General features: G+C 38.5%; 1 protein-coding gene across 6 annotated transcripts in view; it reads right to left on the bottom strand.

The window, feature by feature from the left end:
- LOC122299783 overlaps window positions 1-7,738 on the bottom strand; it is a 33,888-nt gene extending 26,150 nt beyond the window's left edge. For 3 of the 6 annotated variants that reach the window (XM_043110219.1, XM_043110222.1, XM_043110221.1), the window contains exons 1-3: window positions 7,510-7,737; window positions 5,949-6,529; window positions 5,568-5,720 (exon numbers count right to left, since the gene is read on the bottom strand). In XM_043110219.1, the coding sequence (XP_042966153.1) occupies window positions 5,568-5,720; window positions 5,949-6,498 (703 nt within the window). In that variant the 5' untranslated portion in view covers window positions 6,499-6,529; window positions 7,510-7,737. Of the gene's footprint in view, window positions 1-5,567; window positions 5,721-5,948; window positions 6,530-7,509 lie in introns of all 6 variants that reach the window. The other 3 variants (XM_043110220.1, XM_043110223.1, XM_043110224.1) reach the window with 3 other exon arrangements.
- Between the last annotated feature and the right edge of the window lie 12,367 nt (window positions 7,739-20,105).

Genomic DNA, 20,105 nt, shown 5'->3' with positions numbered 1-20,105 from the left:
ATCTCGACTTTAGCTATGCAGCGTAATTCAAGCAAGATTGAGACCTTATGTACAAGATCGTAAGCCGATTATGTTACAAATGGCCTTAGGGGTTGACAGGGGCAGAAGCTCAGTTACGCCCAGCGGGGTACCTGCAGGATAATCATTCGCTCACTGTGACATGAGCAAGCAGACGATATACCGCTGCCCGTGAAAGGCGTGCGTAATAGAAGGCATTGCAAGTAAAAGTAGCAAAAGTAAAGGCAACTGAACGGGAAGGCATAAAAAAGAGAATTTTATTCATCAACTGTCAAGACAATTACAACCAGAGGAATACGATACAACAGTGAGAAACCATCCAAAGAGATACAAGAAAGAAAGAACAGCTCGAAAGCCCAAGTCAGTCCTGGCGGGATATGGTACCACCAAAAAAAAAAAAGGAACGGTGGCGCCCATGATTCAAACAGCAACCCCAGAAAAGGCACCATCCAACAAGTACCAAGGCAAGGAGGGAAAGCAGGAGATGAATCGCCTCGAGGGGGAAGGGGGTGTGGTCAACTCGAGCTTTATGGACTCCCCGAAGAGCTTGAGTTGAAGGAGAGATCCTCTTACGTCCCTCCCGTCGCAGACCCTTCTCCTACTCCTACTCCTCCCTGGCCGGAGAGGAAGTGTCTGGACCTGAGCAAGCCCAGGACACCAGAAATCCCCTTCGCTGACCAGGACAGGTAAGGAAGCCCTGCTCATCCTAGATGCGAGGGCAACCCAGGATGTAAGGAAGAACTGCGAACTGCAAAAGGAGTTCTGAGGCAGAGAATCCATTGAACGATTGTCCTACAAAGCTGGGGACATGCCATCTTTTCAAAACATCTCACAGTAATCAAGAACAACATAACTTTTGGAAATGCATCTGTGAGAGCCACAAGAAGGCTACCATGCACATGTCTCCATAAGAACTCATCACAGGATTCGAGTTCAAAGCCAACCCTGGGTTAGGGTACCCATCAAAGTTAAGAGCAACCAGTATTAGGGCAAAGGGGGAAAGAGAGAAGGCAGAATTTCAGAACGCTTAAGGAAGCAAGAAGGAAGATTTGGTGGGAAGCAACGAAGGGAGATGACCTATATATAGGCTCGGAATGACAGTTCATAACCTGAGGTTTAGAGTATATGCATGTCGAAGGGCTCCATCAGATCAGACGCCAATCTAGCAAAACTGCCAGCATAGATTTCGTGGCATATATGGAAAAACGGCATCCACGCCATTAAGGTAGGACAACCAACAGATGACCAATGAATGACCGACTATTCAAAATTCCTCCGAATCTGCAGGAGAAACACCAGCCATTAACGCATTCCCTTGGGAAGGCTAAAGGGCAAGTACAACATTAATGACAGGAGAACAAAATTCAAAGCGTCATCTCTGAAAGAAAAACGCTACAGGTAAGCGGCAGCCAAACAGTGCGAGAGGATAAGTCAAAGTGTGGGAAGAAAGTCAGGAAATAAATATACATCTTTATTGATTAATCCGTCTACAATTTACAAAGGGACCACGTTGCATTTACTATTGATGCGGCCCCAAGAAAGTACACAACAAGGAAAAGAAGAACTACATCCGCGGAGGAGGATTAGGACCTGGAAGCTCTAGGCCTTTCCACGAATTAGAAAATCTTGTCTCGGCAGGGTTCCGCTCTTGTTCAGAGCTAACCGAGGGGATCTTCAGAGTCCTCTATCCTTGTGCCAAGCCTCTCAACTCCTCATTCTCCATTTGGAGAAGGTCCCGTGATTCCTGGAGCCTACTCAAGGACTCTTGGGTCTTCAAAGCCCACTCCCGAGCCACAGCTAGCTCTACCTCCAAGCACTCTCACTCTTCCCTCCCCTGCTTGACTATGGACCGGAGATGCCGTACCTCACCTTCAGCAACGCGATGGGCTAGCGCACTTATTTCCTGAACGGGCTCTGAGGTTAGACATCAGACTCAAGACGAAGAGAGTAGAAAAGGAATGCGGAATGTGAGAAGTACCTCGAGAGAAGTTCTTGTAGCCGCTCCATCTCACGGCCTATGGTGGGATCCTCCCGCAGGGACTCGTTCAGAGGATCGAGAGGAACTATCGTGTTTGCAGTTTCCAAAGAATTCATTTCCCTTTGGGGGGACTCGACTAGATCACCTCCGCCAGGCCCGGTCAAGGCACCCTAACTCATCGACAAAACTGGGGGAACCACCATAGAAGGACCACTCTCACCCCCAAGCTGGCAACCGTCATCCCTAGAGGAACCAACTGCTCCAGCTACCAATTTGCCAAGGCTCGAAAAGGTGCGAGCTAAAGGCACCTCCGGCGCTTCCCTTCCAAGGCTTGACGGAGTGGAAGAATCTCGCACCCCTACCGGCCTCCCCTCTCCAGACCCGGCCTGGGCTGCAGCAACCAGGCTTTCACCCGTGGTGAGGACGCACCCAAAATCAGAGGCGCCTTCGTCATCGAGATCAACTTGAGGGGGATCCAAAGCCTTATCAAGGTCGAAGGCTTCAATCAGGGACGAAGAAGTGGACGACAGAGAGGGAGATGTCTTGACATTTAATGCCGAAGGGGGTTCAATCATCCGGTTTTGCCAAGGTTCCTTATCCAGAAGAGCACTCCATAAGTGCATGTTGACCACTTCTGCCCTACGCGAAGTGTCGGTCGCATCACCGAGATGCACGGGTTCTTACGGCCAGGATCCCTCATAGAGATAGTAGGAGGAAGGGACTTAGAAGTTGCACTCAGGCCCCACAACGCCCCAGCCTGCTGGTGTCAGCAGAGCATTGCAGAAGAGGAAAGAGGGCCAACCATCTCTGCGGATACGGGACGAGCCGCACTAATCGTCTGGAGAACCAAGGCCTTCGGAGACGTCTAGACCTCCCCCCTTGGCTCAAGACAAATCATCTTCCATTTATCTTCATGATAGCATTCAGTGGCCCGTTTCCTCAAAGAGCACAGCAAAGGTTTAGGCACCACACCCCGAGCAGAATGAGCCACATGACCCAATGAAGGAAGGAAGGCAAATAGACTATCTTCCCCGAGGAGGATCTTAAAGTGAACCAAGAGTGAATGTCAAGCTGCCCAGTCCTGCACGATCATGATACGACACAACTCATCCGATGTGGCCACAGGGCGCACTGCCTTATTGTTCGTCATAACCCCCCAAGGCCGCCTTTTTCGGGAACTAAGCTTGGAAAATTTGTCCCATTAGGAATTCTCATCCTTGGCCACCCACGAAGAAGAATTTGCCGGTCCAGTTCGAGACTTTACAGTATCTCGACTCCAGCACAACTAGGGCAGTGCCACTCCCCTGAAGCTTCGGATCTCTCATGTTCCTCTTTGTATATGATGAGTCAGGAGGAACTCACGATAAGTAAGATCCGCATTCTCTGGGTTAGACTTCAACAAAGCCCGCCACTATAGCACGCAACAGCATACCAAAATCTGCTAAGCATTCGGATGAAGCTGAGCGGGAGCCAGTCGTAAGCAGTACAGGACTTCACAGACAGAATGGGGAAAGGGCAGTCTTAGCCCATAGGAAAACATGCCGGGAAAAAGGCCGACCCTCATCGTAGAGCCATCTGCACTTACGGCCCCTTCACGCGGCCCAGGAACTTCAAGAATAACCTAATCTAGAATGTGGTAGGTCAATCTTAAAAATTGAAGAAAGGTCGGGGTGACCCCAGAGTGCCAGCGACGACCCAAGAATCCGGGCTCCAACTGGTTGGCCTCAGAACGGTGCACAGAACCAATCAGGTTGGTGGGTTTTTGGGAAGCCATTAGAGTTAGGAAGACTAAGTAAAGAAAGAAAGGGTTGAGTTTGCAAGAAAAGGAGGGCAACGAGCACAACAGAAACACAGAAGACAAAAGAACAGTAGCAATGCTGACAGGAGGGGAAGCGAATTTAAAGATATAGTCTCACAGTCGCAGCCAGGGGGTAGCGTCTGATAGCCTAATTGTAGGGTATATGAAGCGACGGGAGCTGTATCGGCACCCAGGGGGTAGCGTTTGGGGAATCGACATCGGACACGTGGAGCAGCCACTGACCAGCCCATGCCACCATTCGGTGACAAGAAGAGTGATCAGCTGTGACAGGCAACTAAACTATGAAAATTACCATCAAGCTAGCCCGATGAGAATTAGCAGGGTAACTGTTAGGGGATATTTTCATCAGAGCCCATAGCCCATAATACTGCTAGAGAGCCACGCCACATTAAATAACTGACACTAAGAAAACTACACCGCATTAAATGCAGCATGTCCCACCTAACCTAAAGGACCAGGTATAAAGGTCACCCAGACCTGTGAGGTAAGGGGTTGAATTCAAGTCTGCTGTAAATTATACTCAACTGTCATCTTCTTCTTTAAAGCATTTTTTATCTTTATACTAACTGTGGCATCAGAGGTTCCTTGGGCCACCGCAGGGCCACCTCTCTCTTGCCTTATGATCCGACTCAAGCAAAGACTCGGTCCAGCTGAGCGACCCGACCCAAGAGCATACGAAACACGACGTTAACACATTCACTTGCACATGATCATCATGTATATATAGCAAAATCATGAAATGAATCACAAACAACAAAAAATCTGGATTCAGGCAGTGTGCCTTTGTGTGTCCCATTCTCTTTAATTATTACCATTTAGCGTGCAGTAAATTAAACTATATATAATGTGCACCTTGAAAGTAATTATTATAAGCAGTTAGCAAATTAAGCCCCGATGTTGTAACTTACACACACACACACACACACACATATATATATATATGAAAGAGAGAGATGTATATGTCTTTGACTTGATCAATAACTAGTATATATATATATATATCGCGCGCGCGTGCATGCAGTATTTTAATATAAATTAAATTATATTTTATAGAAGATTATTTCGTGTGCATATTTAAGGCTTGCAAGGCTTACGCAAACCTTTTGAAAAAATTTGGGCCAACTAAAAAACCTGTAGACAGTCTTACATATTTTCAAAACACTGAAATGTCTGGCCTAAACCTCATGTAACTAGAATTGTTCATATTTTATATACCAAGACGCTTAAACATAGTGTTCAATGATGGTAGATATATAGACGTTGGTCATGAATGCCCATGCCCTCTTCGGATGATTATTTGGAAGATTATCTTCGTCCTTGTCCATCTTGAGCTCATCAACAAATATGCCTCCAAAATAACAATAACGTGCATAAGATAATTACTCGTGCATGACAGACAATCGGGATTATAGTACTGGATGTGAATCACGCCAATATTTAATTATTATCAAATCATTGTGCATAATGCCCATATTATTATAAACTTTTGGGTCTATAGAAAAATCTTACACAAAACAATATTTTACCGGATATATAGCATAGTTTAATGCGATCTATTAGATTGTCAAGTTTTTATTATTATTATTATTATAAAATTAATCTAACGTACTAGACTAAACCAAATCAATCATGTGTGAAGTTCTTAATTTGTGCAAGATTTGTGTGTAGACTTAACAATTCTCTCTAGCTATCTATTATATATATATTCAATTATATATATGCATACATGCATTACTCTTTACAGATACTTACGGTTATAGATGGCTCTATGCCATATTGATTCAAGGGGTTTGCCACTTCTGAAAGCGGAAGGCTTGGCCGCAAGTATGCTGAGAGGGTATACTCCTTTCTCATTGACACTGTTTGCTAGTTTCGGATACAATTGAGCTATCTGAATTGCCAAATCTGTCAAAAAGTGCAAAATGAAACATGTAGTACGTTTTAGCATTAATCATGCAGCTTTTATATTAACTGCTGATCCACAATATATAAGTCTGCCTGCATGCACTTACATAATTATATATATAAGCATTAATGAAACATGATGATATGCTTTCAAAGTAGTAATTGATCGCTAATTAATTTAAAGCATATAATTATATATATATATATATATATATATATAATACTCACCAAAATGTTGTCCGTTAATGGCACTGTGAAGAGTGGTGTTACCATCGTACTTGGTGGAATAATCGTAGCCATCCTGATTGGTTTCAGCTGCACAGATTCGGTGAAGATAAAGAAATGCTCCTCTATTACCGTGGAACGCTGCCAAAAAAATGGGAGTCTCTCCTTCACAATTACGACAAAACACCAAAAATGGATCAACTTCTGCTATGGACTCGCACATGCTGGGACGTTCCTTCTCCTTTGATGCAGCAAAGTGGAGAGCGGTATTCCCTTGCTTGTTTTCAACACTAACAGCTTTCTTGGCATTCTGATATGTTTGAGACTTTATTGCTGTTATAAGTTGTTCGACAATCTTTTTTTGGCCATCGGAGACAGCAATGTGTAATGCTGTTTCACCTGACCTTGTGATCTTTTCCTTGTGAATCCATGCCTCGTTTTTGTATATCTCCACAACTTCACGCCATTGGCCCTTCATCGCATTTTTCAACAAATCTCTCTTCTTCATCTCCCTGGTTGTTTTCGAACTCATTTGGTCTACGTTGTCAGCCATTTATATTGATCTGATGAGATCCTCCTAGCTACTATACGTACGTACAAATTGAAGAAGAAGCATGCACGGACAATAGAAAGAATTAATGGTTAGCAGCTTGTGTGTGTTTGTCAAGTGATATCTTGTGGGATTACTAATTAACTACTGTCATATATAAGACTTGGGAGTAGCTGATCGATCAAGCCAAGAATATATGTTCCATACATTTATGCTTGTCGTGTACTGTATCAATCGATTCCATGTTTTTCACGCTATTACGTAGATCTTTTCCTAATTTGTACATCACAAAGAGAAAACAAGCACATGATTAAAGCAAAAAGCGGCTTATTCTTAATTTCTTTCACCTAGTTTTCTTTTCGGGTAATATATCACTACAAGGGAAAAAAAAAAAATGACGATGAGAATGAAATTATTTTAATAAGAAACGATTATTTTTGTTGTAAAAGATTTATGGGGATCTACAAGACTACATACGGGATTTAACCCACGCGCGGAATATGGCAAATTCTTCCTTACTGTTCATGCACTTGCATAAATAGTAATTAATAAGGCCATATTTAGAAAATGAGATAAGCTAATCTCAATTCAAAATTTCTCTCAATTTTCTTTTCGAAGGTCACTAAAATATAAAATATTTTTTAATTTTAAATCTTTAACCTTTTCATCTCATCATTATCTACTCATTATAAATTTTTAAAATCAAACATAAAAAATTATACAACTTTTTCAAATCTCAAAATAAAAATAATATTTAAATAGTTTTATTAATTTTATAATATGCTTATTCAACATTTTCTATTTCTTTTCCTAAAATTCAATGAAATATTTTAACTCATTATTTGTTATTCCTATTCATAAACCATTTCATTCCTCTTAATAGAATTAAAAAGCATTAATTCAAAACTAGTGTACTTAAAGTTGAAAAATGAATAGCGGAAACTTAGAGGGCCGCCTCTAAAGTTGAAAAGGCCGAGAAATGAACAAAAAACGTTGAAGAAGAAGAAGAAATACCTGTTGAGAGGAATCAGGTTAGGACAACGTAAATCAGTGAATCAAAAAGTGAGGTTTAGGTATTGGATATTCGAGCTAAGGTTCGCTGGATGTGTTGCACGGAGAGAGGAGAGGTTCTGCGGTGGGTGACAACAAACCTGAAGATAAGGTTCTGTCTTGTTACTGAACTTCAAAGAGAGCAGAGAGCATGTTCTATGAACCCGTGTCACCTTTACGTCCTCGTCGTTAATTTGATAATGTTACATGTACGTTATTATATCTAGTGAATTCAATTTCTTTTTATCTTAAATTTTAAAATTTCATATTTTCGACACATTAGCATGTGATTATTAATTATATAAATAAAATTACAAATATAGATAATATTGTCTGTTTATTTTTACTGATAAAATGAGATGAAATAAAATATTTTGAGATATATGTAAATAATATTAAGATATTTTGAATATAGGTAAGATGAAATTGGATAAGATTAACTGTTTATTTATAGAGATGAGATAAAATTAATTGGATTTTTTGTAATATTTAATAGAGTGGGATCCACAAAGTGTTGTATTATTTTTTTATACTATTTTATTAGAGATAAGTATAACCCATTGAAAAGGAAGCATGACTTTGGGGACGCCATCTTGACCTGGTGATGGAGATATGAGAAGAGCTATTTGCAATGCCACTAGAAGGGTTAGGCGTGTTGAGACTGGGAAGGTTGCATGCATGGCTCGGGTGGTGAGGCGATAGACATCCAAGATAAGTGCAACTAGAGAAGTTTCATGTGTTGGCCAATTCCTTCATTTTAGAGATTGGATGACAAGATGACAACGATGGATGACAAGAAGATTGTGTGACAAAATAAAAAGTTCCTAAAAAATAAGGGTGGAAGCGCCAATCATAGTGGTGGCCAGCCATGATCCTTTTATTTATGAATTTATTTATTTTTAATATATTTATGTAATTTCCTAGTTTAATTCCTAGTTTATTTCGTAGTTAATTTCCTTTATTTTAGGCATTAGATTTTGTTTATTTAAATTTAGAATTCGTAAAACTTATGAGTGGATCTAAAAGTGAGATCTAGATCTAGATCTAGGTTAAGGGAAGAGAGGGGGAGGCATGTGGCGCCAACCCTAAGGGGATTTTCTATTTATATGTTGCTTTGCATTGTTATCTCATCAACTTATTGTTATGTTATTTCAATGAATGAGAATTTTCTCTTCAATACTTTTGAGAGTTAAGTGCTAGTCCGAGCTAGTCTTGATTTTTACCAACAACCAATTTAGATCTTTGTGTTGCCTTGAGGTAATCCTAGATCTAGCCAACCAACAAGCAAAAATCCCTAGATCTAACCACCCAACACGCCAAACACAAGTGAGTGAGAGTGATCAAGGCTTCCATCAAGTGGTACTTTCATTGAGAGAGATCCAACCCAAGAAGCGGAAGCCATGGCCGATCGACAACCAACTCATAGAGAGCGTATTGAGAATATTGAAGTCACTTTGGAGGCACAACAAACCGCTACCAATGAAAGACTTGGAAGGATTGAAGAGGTGCTCCACCAATTAGTAGATCAAAGGAGGAATGGAGAGAAAATGCACCATAGAAGAAGAGCTCATAGTCCCGAAGGTTCCGTTGGATCTAGAAGAAGCCAACGCCATGAGAGGGTAGATGATTTGGATTCATCTTCTCAAAATTCCTCAAGCACTCATGAGGAATCCACCAGTGAAAGTGAAGGAGAGGAAGGGAACTGTGAAGAGAGGAGAGGAGCACATAGAGGGGAAAATCTCAAGCCAAAGATAGACTTTCCAAAGTTCAATGGTGATGACCCGAGCACATGGGTTAGTAGAGCCAAGCAATACTTTATGCACAACCACATGGAAGGTCGTGCTAAAGTTTCCTATGCCGCTTACTTCCCTTGAGGGAGAGGCCAATCAATGGTGGCAATGTATGAGGAAGACGTATGGGGTTCAAATGAGGGAGTTGAAGTGGAAGAAGTTCATCAAGGAGCTTTTGAGGAGATTCGGGCTAACCGAATATATGGATTATTATGAGACTCTCTCAAAGATCAATCAAACTGGATCTTTAAGAGATTATTAAAAGGAATTCGAGTATTTGTCCACTAGAGCACATGGGTCATCGGAGAAGACCCTTATTGGAAACTTTGTGGACGGCTTGAAGAGCAAGTTGGCAGCGGAAGTAAAGCTAAAAAAACCAAAGACTTCGATGCAAGCTTTGGAAGTTGCACCGATCAAGGATGATCAACTTCAAGATCTAAAGAAGAGTGGCCGATTTGAGGTGAGGAAACCACCCTCAATGGTTTCCAAAAGTGATGCAAACGTGACTTTTGGCAAGGAGTTCTCACCAGGAGGTCCTAGTGAAAGTGCATCAAGCAGATCCAAACCTTTACCTGCGGGGGTGAAGAGGTTATCTTGGGAAGAGATGCAAAGAAGAAGAGAGAAGGGGCTTTGCTTCAATTGCAATGATAGGTTCACTATGAGCCACAAATGCAAAGCTAAGCATATTTATCTCATAGAGGTGGAGTCCGAGGAAGAGAAAGGTTTAGTGGAGGAAGAGCAAGGGCAAGAGGAGCAAGATCAACAAGAGGCCAAGGGGAGAGACTCTCAAATTTCTATTCATGCTTTTGTGGGTGTTGTCGAGCCTAGAATGATGGGAACACAAGCACACATCAACAAGATGAGTTTAACGGTTCTTGTGGATAATGGCTCATCTTTGAACTTCATCAATTCAAAGGTGGCTGAAAGCTTGGGGTTGCCTATGACTTATATCATTCCATTTGAGGTCAAGGTAGCTAGTAGGAAGTGGTTGATGTGTAAAGAAATTTATAAAAAGGTATGTTTGAAAACACAAGATCTAGAGATTGTGGTAGACTTGTATTCTTTGCCAATTGTTGGGTTGGATGTGGTGTTGGGTGTGCAATGGTTAGAGGGGTTAGGGAAGATTGTGTCAGATTATAAAAAAATAACTATGGAGTTCATGATAGGGACAAATGGGTGACCATGAGAATGAGTGAAAGATGAGGATGCAAGGTCGTGGGTCCTAGTGAGAGGGAGAAGATCTTGAGGCAAGGCGGCAATATTTTGCTATCACATTGGCCTCCCAACCAAGGGGCTTGAATGAGGGCCATGAAGTGGAGGATGGTGGCTTGGAGAGGGGGTTAGGGGCCGAGGAGCCTCTTGATTTGAGGGAGTATTTGAGGAGATGTGACACTTGCCAAAGAGTGAAGAGTGAGAGTAGCAAACCCAAGAGATTGATGCAACCCTTACCGATCCCTACTCATATGTGGGAGGATGTTACCATAGATTTTGTTAAGAGGTTGTCACTATCAAATGGTTATGATGGGGTGCTTGTAGCCTATGAATTGGGGAGTTCACCAAATGATTTGATGGATGTGAAGCTTAGAGAGGGATGAAATCTTGATGGATCTCACGAAGAATTTGGCATGTACTCAAGACTAAATAAAGAAGCATTTTGACAAAGGGATGAGTATGGAGTCTTTTGAACTGCGTGAATGGGTATTTCTCACATACATACCAAGAGAACACAAGGCACTATCCAAGAAAACATTGAGCAAGTTGAGAGCTAAGTATTTTGGCCCATATCAAGTGTTAGAGAAGTGTAGACAGTTTGCATACAAGTTAGATCTATCGGTTGGGGTTCACATTCACCCTATTTTTCATGTCTCATAGCTAAGGAGGAAGGTTGGAGATGCAACCAAGGTGGTGAGTGAGAAGCCCGTGGTGGGTGAAGATAGAAGAACAGCAATCCAACCCGAAAAGATCATGGAGTATAGGTTGTGAGGAAGGCAAGTGAGAACCGAAGCCTTGGTTCAATGGAAGGGGCTTCCAACCGAAGATGCTATATGGGAGAGTGTTTGGGTTCTCAAGGATCAATTTTTAGATTTAGACCTTGAGGATAAGGTCGTTCTTGAAGGGGGAGGATTGATGGAGATCCAATAAGTGACATTTACAATGTCATTAGGAGAGCTAGGCCTGCCAAGGCTAAGAGGGTTGCATTGGGTTGCATGCATGGCTTGGGTGGAGAGGATGTTTACGTGACACAGAATGTGGCCATTAAATTGTTGATTTCATGTATTCAGGATTTTGGAGATTAAAATCTGACGTATCTAGGATCTGAAGCCTCTCTATTGAGTACTGGGTTTTACCCTAACTGTTCATTTGACATTTATTATAGTTTTGGAAGAATTTCTTTTACCCAACGAAGAAAGGATTACATTTTCTAGTATGATATTGGCCATCTTTTTTATTAGGTATTGTGAAGGAAATTTTAGGAATAAAATATCTATTTCCCAGAACAATTCAAATTTTATCGCAAAATGGGTCGCCTCCTTGATGGGTCTGATAAATTATAAGAATACAAAAATGTGTAATTTATCGCTGAGATTTCATAGAACAGACTCCTTGATGGGTTACTTTGTTTGGGATTTCATATTCTTGTAGTCTCTAGTTGTTGTTATGTTGAGCTTGATCCTCCAAAGTGTGCAAAATCAAGGTGTATGTTTTTCTCAAGTAAAAAGTTCTGCTTTCCTTAACAACATGTGAGTAGATGCCTAAAAAGCCAAACTTTTTTTTTCTAATAAATTCCACCAACAGAGTGGTTGTTGCATGCTGTGCAAATAACATCTCAATTATTGTTAGTTTTCTTTTCCCCTCTTTCAAGTAGAATAAACCTCACTTGAGTTTATTGAAGGAAATTTTAAATTTCTATATGTCCTTTGTATTATGAAGGAACTAGTAATGGCAGAGTTTATATGTTCCTATATTAGATTACGGGAGTCTATAATGGTTTGTCATTTCCTTTTGTGTCACCTAAAAATATTTGAGACAGGCTACAATGATGCCACGAATGACATTGCCTTGAGTGATGTCACCTGGAAAATTTAGCAGATTTTGAGATCTCTATATATATGTTTGAGCATGTTGGAAATTAGAATAATGCCAAAAGTTAGTTTGGTTTGAGATCTCTGATTAACATGATTTATATATAGGGATGAATTTATCCAATTGAGTTTCTATTCTTTCTCTAAAGCCTGAATTCATCTTTCTTTGCTGGAAAAACATGGAACAAGACAAGAAGGCATATATTAACATCCCCTAAAAATTGCATTGTACAAACTTATTGAAAGGTAGATTGCTAGTTTTAATTCTTTTGAAGTTAGATTTTCTTTTCCTTCTATTCCATCTCTAGGCACTATCATGGTGCATGACAAATGCCAGATCTCTCTCTCTCTCTCTCTCTCTCTCTCTCTCTCTCTCTCTCTCTCTCTCTCTCTCTCTCTCTCTCTCTCTCTCTCTCTCTCTCTCTCTCTCTCTCTCTCTCTCTCTCTCTCTCCCTTTTTGTTGTGTATTTTTAAGAGACCATACAGGTTGGCTTAATAATCTGTTAACATTTTTGTACATACAATTAACATTCCATATTTAAATTTCAGTTGTTGTAATTCCTTGTGAATGTTATCGTCAATTGCTTCATCTTCTTTTATTATTCATATTTCAAGGAACAACCCAATGTGCACTTGTGGGAAGCTTGCGTCACTTAGAATATCAAATATGCCAAGAAATCTGGGGTATCATTCTTTAAGTATCCAAAGTACAATACATACAGAGGTAGAAACAATCTGTATTATTTTGATGTGCATTTGGGTTTGTATAAAATTTTGATATTTTACATACCTGTCGTTTGTTTGTTTATAATTAGGGGTTACCATACTACAACTATTTCAAATGGGTAGATAGCAATGAAGAAAGAGAAAAAGAACTTGTGAAAATATAAATTAAGTTGTTAAAGAATGAGGAAGAGTTTCGTAAAAGAGAGGAAGATCTTGTGAAGAGGGAGTTGGGAGTCCACAACGACCAAGTAGATGTCCAAAGGCAACAAGCAGACAATCAGCATGAACGTACACTTCTTCATATCTATTGGGTGTTGTGTGTATTAATTTCATTGTACTTGATAAGATCATAGTAATAAACGTAGTGCTTGTAATGGACGTAGTTTCTATTTATCACATTAACATGGAATGAACGTAGTCTTGTAATGGAATTTGTTTGTTGTTGGAAACATAATAGCTTCTTTTACTCATTTAACAAGCAACAAAATCTTGTGCACTTACAACTATTGTTCCAAAATATAGCTTTTTCCATTAATCAAACTGTTGAAAGTGGCTCAACCAATGAAGTATATACATTGAACACAATACAACAAGTTTGGAACTCAAATTACACAAGTTATATACATTGAACATAATATAACAACCGCTTTACAAAACACTTCACAAAAATGTGAACATAATATAACAACCACTTTACAAAACACTTTACAAAAATGTCAACTTTGCTACTTCTACTTATCAACTAGATTTTTCTCAACTACATTGAGTCTCAATCACTAAAACGCCAAACTGGGGCCTAGGCAAGCTTTCCCAAGTCGAAGGTGACGTGCCTTGTCGATATAATTTTGATAGTCTTTTTCTAGGAACGACAAGTTCTCGAACCCACCAATTTCTTGCACAATAGTAGAAAAACTCTTATTCATTCAGATGCCAACTTAATCATTTATATCTAACACTCTATTCACTAATTTTCTCACTTCTCTATTGCAACAAAAAAACCTTATTTTTGTGGGGACAGGCTGTTGTGAAAAAACGATGACAATGAATTGAAAAATAATAACGAACGAGAAAGACAATCACACACGCAATCACACAAGACACAAGATGTACGTGGTTCGGCAAATTGCCTACGTCCACGGGAGCTGCAGAGGATTTTATTATTGAGGAATATCACACTACAAGATGGATCTCAACACTGTTCGTCCACAGTGTTCTCAGTGTCAATAGTAACCGGCCATATGAAGTAAAACATCATATATATAGTTTAAACGACGAAAACCCTAAAAAATGCATGTTCGCTTTAGCGGCGTGTCGAGCACGCGTCGAGTGAACTTCCCTTCCGCATCCTGCTTGAGCTCACTGTCGAGCTGACATCGAGCGTTCAACTCTGCCTGACTTCGCTCGAGCGGCCAATTCCTTCGCTCGAGCGAAAGCCTTCTGCTCGAGCTCACTGTCGAGCTAACAACGAGCGTTTGACTCTGTCTGATTTCGCTCGAGCGGCCAATGCCTCCGCTCGAGTGGTGTGGACTAGACTCCACAGTACTCAACACAGGCCGTGGTTGTGTGTGTGTTGTGAACCGTTAATACTTTCAACATCCCATCAACCAGTGTAGCATTTATCTTCACCTTAGTCTGTTTTTTATGTTGAACATGGCCTTACAACATTTGAGGTCTGATTTTCGTGCCTTTCCACCATGAGCACAACCCAACGTGACATATCTCAAACTTCCATGTTCATCTCTCTTACTCGTTTGCGTCATTATCCTGAAACTACATTGTTTCCCATATTTCTTATAATAAGAAACTAACTCTTCTTCGGATCTGAACAACATCCCCAACCAAAGGCGTAGTTAAAGAGTGAAATGGAGAGTTAATGGAGCTACGTGCTCTTTCCCTTTCTCCATCTAGACAATACTAATGAAAAAAAAAGTAGTTTAACAGTCTTGCATAATGGACATTGAGGAAATTGATGCTTGTTGTCCATGCCCCAATCTTAAACAATTATGAAGAATAAAAACTATAAACATATGGGGATTATTTGGAATTTTTGGGAAAAAAAAAACCCATGTCCCTCTTTTTGAAAATCCACCCATTTGCCACTTTCTAAAATATAATTCATTTTAGACACCAATAAAAAAAAAAAAAAAAAAAAAAAAAAAAAAAAAAAAAGAGGAGTTAATAAAGAGTTAACAGAGAAATTAGGAGTTAGATCATAGCCATATGTTACATGACACGTATATGTACGTGACATAATATTTATTCCAAGAACTTAAAGTATTAGACCAGTGGTTCATAAACAAATTCCTATAAAACATTAATGTGGCAAGGAGGATAAAAGTCGTAAGTTATATGTGTATAATATTGAGAGTATTTGACAAATGGGATATATTGACACCGTCAAATATATATATACATATACATATACATATATATCTATTCTATTATATAATTGGTTTTTTAACTATAAGGGCACGTTTGGTAGATGAGAATTCTCATCTTAAACTCAAAATTCGCATCTCATCATTACAACTTTTTCAAATCTTCACACAAAATATAATAAATAATTTAATTTTTTTAAATTTCAATACAATTTTTTCAAATTCCAAAACAATAATAATACTTTCATCTCAAGCTCAAAATTCTCATTTTTATCCTAAATAATTTTTTATTATTTTTCCATTATCTTTCCTTCTCTTTCCTTTAATTTTGTTTTCCCGTTAACGTGTAATAGTGAATAAGATGTGAATCAACTTGGAAAAAATCTACACAATCTTTTACTATTCATACGACCTCTACACATCACACTTTTTTTAATTTTTCTTATTTTTATTTTATCAAATATTTAATATATGAAAAATAAATAGAATAATTAAATTAATTTAAAAAGAATAAACTCAAAAAAAAATTAAAAAAAATATTAAAAATTTGATAAAAAAAAAAAAAGTGGTGTGTGGAGATTAGAAGGTTGTATAGCATTGCTCATCAACTTGACCTACAACCCCAAGGGCCACACCATGCACGCCATGGCTGATCTACTACTAGCCAGATTCAAGGAGTCATTTCACCCTGCCTTCAGGGAGAAAATCGATTGGATTAATGAAGAAGAGGGAGAAAAACGGGTTTTCGATACAGAGGAAGAATTGCAAGCGAGTGATAATAATAATACTATTTCGATGTAAGTTGTAGAGAGATCGGACCAGGTTTCGAATCATTCTGAACTGTTGCAGAAGCTTCGTGCGAGCTTGTCAAGTCGTCAGATGGTGCAATCTCTAGTGAAAATGCCATCAATGAAACTGTTGAAGCAGCCGAAGCCGAAGGCAAAGGATCCGAACAAGAGGGAGATGAGTCTAGAGGAGAAGTACAAGCTGGGGATCGGATTGTAGAGTTTGAGATTTATTTTGGTTGGTTTTTTCGTGTTTGTGTTTTATTGCTTGTTTGATTTATTTCATATTGACTGCAAGATCTGCTCGGTTGTGCAGAAATTGTAGAGGGAAAAAAAGTAATGCTGTTAATTTTTGTTATTTATGTTTATAGTTCGTTTTGTTTGAGGTTTATTTATGTTTATGTTTATAGTTTGTTTATTGATGCGAATCACTTCACTGCTAAGTTGTTTCCCCATGACTACAATTTTGAGTTGTATTTTTCTTTCCTTGAATGAATCCTTGTATTGCATATTGCCCCATTTGATTCTACTAAAAAGAAGAAGAAGAAGAATGTCATATATCAGGATCCTGCTGATGATTCTGTCGAGAATTTGGCTGAGTAGACATAAAACTTGTCAGGTATCTAAATTGAATGAATGGTTGTTCCTTAGTTTAATATAGGCAAAAGTATGCCGCTATGTGCATAACCTAGCTAGAGGCTTTAATCTTTTCCTCGCTTGCAGTTTACGATGGGCTCAAAAGTACTTTCTCTGGTTTGAAAAAGAAAAAGAAGGCAGTAAGTGTTCATGATATCTACATTGAACCTATATGTATCCATTTGGGTGAATATATACGTTTGGGTGTGTTTTACATGTTGTAACAAAGTAAATCTCGAGTCTTGGGCTTATTGTAGGTTGAAACCAGTTCATTCAATGATGAGAGTGGAGATGCAGGGGAAGATGTGGACGGTAATTTTTTGCATTTGCAATCTTTGAATAATCTTCTGCTAATGTATTAGACATAAGGCGCCTCTCAAAGCTGCATTTTTTGTGTGGACTGCCTCTTTGGGTAAGATTCACACGATAGATAATTTGAAGAAAAGAAGGGTGACCATTGCAAATTGGCGTTGTATGTGCAAGAATGGGGGAGAAATGGTGGACCACCTCTTATTACACTGCAATATATCTAGAGGGTTATGGAACGAGGTATTTAGTAGATTAGATTTGAGTTGGGTTATGCCTAAGACAGTTGTGGCGGCACTAGCTAGCTGGACAAATTTAAGAGGCAATCAACAGATCAAGGCTATTTGGAAGATGATTCTTATTTGCATCATGTGATGTTTATGGCAGGAGCGTAATGAACGGACTTTTGAGGACAAAGAGAGATTGATGGAGGAACTAAAAGCTTTCTTTCTTAGAACTCTTTGTACTTGGACCATTGCCATTAATTTTCATGGTCAAGCCTTTCATGACTTTCTTGTATCTTTTGCCCCCACTTAGAGTAGGGTTTTCTTTGTAACACTTGGCTATGCCTATTCTTTTATTAATACAATTTGATTTTACTTATCAAAAAAAAAAACTATATATATTTTATTTCCTTTCCCTTCTAGATCATGCTGGTGAGGATGAAGAAGGAGAAAGAACTGTGCTACAACCACGTTATCCTTGGGAAGGAAGTGATCGTGATTACGAATATGAGGAGGTATATTGTTTATTTTGATGTTACATGAGCTTTCGTTTGAAGTGCGCGCATGTTGTCCCTAAGTTTCTATGTTTTACATTTATTCAACAGTGTATTTTTTATTTATTAAGTTTATAGATGCCTCTTATAGGAGCATGTGTTCTCGTGAGACAACTATGAATCATTCCTTTTTTTTTTTTTGGTTTATCACTGGGTTTTATGTTGAAGTGCTGAGCTTGTGTACCTCAAAAGAAAGTATAAGGGAGCTCTGTATCTTTATAGTTTTTGTTGGTGGCACATCAGAATGAACTTGACATTTGTTTATGAATAATTTAGATCCCACTCATGTCATTGGTACTGGTGTAACTTGTTAGTGCCTAAGTTCTGCCGTGGTGTGTTCTTGCATGTTGCCAAAGTAGCTTGCTTGTGTCTTTTGATTGCCGTCACTTGGATTTTGTCTGCTGTTGCTTAAAACTTTTATCTTCTTGGGTCCAAAAATCTCTTACTATTCTTTTCATTCTTCCATGTGGATTCTCTGCTCTCCCATATTGGCAAGGGCTCACCAGTTTTGGATCTAACAATAATTTGCTTGAATGCAGCATGTGCTTACAAAAAAATGAACATGTTAATTTTCGTTCCACTTGTTCATTCCATTTCATTCCAAGTGCAGCATGTGCTCACCAGTTCATTCCATTTGTTTATCCATTTCCCATATACAAGTTTGATGATATTTATCGATTTATCGATATTACTATGATCCATTTTTTGTCATTTATATTTCTAGTTGATTGCAGAAATTGCTATATTAGTTCTTTGTTTGTTTGATTTATTTCATTTTAAATGCATTGCAAGGAAAATCAATTTAATGAAGGAGATGTCTGCGTCTTTGAGCTGATGAGAGAAAGGATCCAGTGCTAAAAGTCCTCAAAATTGTGCACAACATTTTATTGATCTTTTTGTCTTTTCTATTGCTATTGTGTAATGCAATGTAAAACTTTTCTATGTTCGTAGATGATGTATTAACTTATTATATTTGCTTCCGTTAAAGTGAGTTTTGTTGATTTTTAGAGGCACTGGAATGATACTAAATGAGATGTGATACTTTAGTATTACTATATTAGAAATCTAATATATTAAATATAAAGACTACAAATTTTTCTTTATTCCTTTATATTTGTTTGAATGGATTATTTTTATTTGATAACATTCAAAGATTTCAAATATTAGAAATATAATATTTGAAATCTATTAGTATATTAAGATTTCGGTGTTAATATATTAAGTATATTAATATTACTAATGTATTTAACAAAAGAAATATGTTGAGAATTTATTAGATAATAAAATGTATTTAATATATATTTTTTTATTTAAAACATATGATCAAATAAATATTCATGTTTAAGATTAAAATATTATATTATAAATTATAATATATTATTATTTTATATTATATATAATATAAAAAATTAATAAAATATATATAATATTTGAACCAGTCCGGTTTGGTATTGGAAAACGTAAAACCGATTTCAGACTAGATTTGACCAGTTTTTAAAATGAAGAAACCGATTCCGGACCAAACAAAGGGGTCAAGTCCTATTTTCCGAATTATTTTACATACCTAGATACAGTGTGCGGTCTTTCTTTGTGACTATATAATATGAAACTAATTAATGTCGTGGTGTCTAGTTTGGATCGATGTTGGCGGTCAAAATTGTGTCTGAATGAAATGACTTCTTGTTCTGTAAGAGTTAACAGAGAAAATGTAGTCCAATTCAAAATTCCTAGATATGATAATATCTATATATTTTGGAGAAAGAATGTAAAGAAATTTAAACCAATCAGACAATGGAATACGGAGTTGTGCACCCAAAGTGTCACTAAAAAGAAACGGAAATTCTGTAAGTAACCATCCCCGCGCAACCATCGTGCAACAATCTGACGTGGCAAGTCAAAAGTCAGTCTTGACTTTTTAAATGAAACGGTTTGAGGAATCAGTAAATAAGCGGTAAGCGAAAATTTTGAATTTATTAATATCAAAACTATGCGTTTTATAAACATCTTCTTCCTTCCCCTTCTCTCCTTCCTTCCCCTTCCTCTCCCCCTCCCGCACCCTTCCCTTTCTCCTTCTCGTT

This window comes from Carya illinoinensis, chromosome 16 (genome assembly GCF_018687715.1).
Source record: "Carya illinoinensis cultivar Pawnee chromosome 16, C.illinoinensisPawnee_v1, whole genome shotgun sequence".
Classification (NCBI taxonomy): domain Eukaryota; kingdom Viridiplantae; phylum Streptophyta; class Magnoliopsida; order Fagales; family Juglandaceae; genus Carya; species Carya illinoinensis.
The sequence above is the reverse complement of the archived record's forward strand: the minus strand, read 5'-3'. Positions and strand labels throughout refer to the sequence as shown.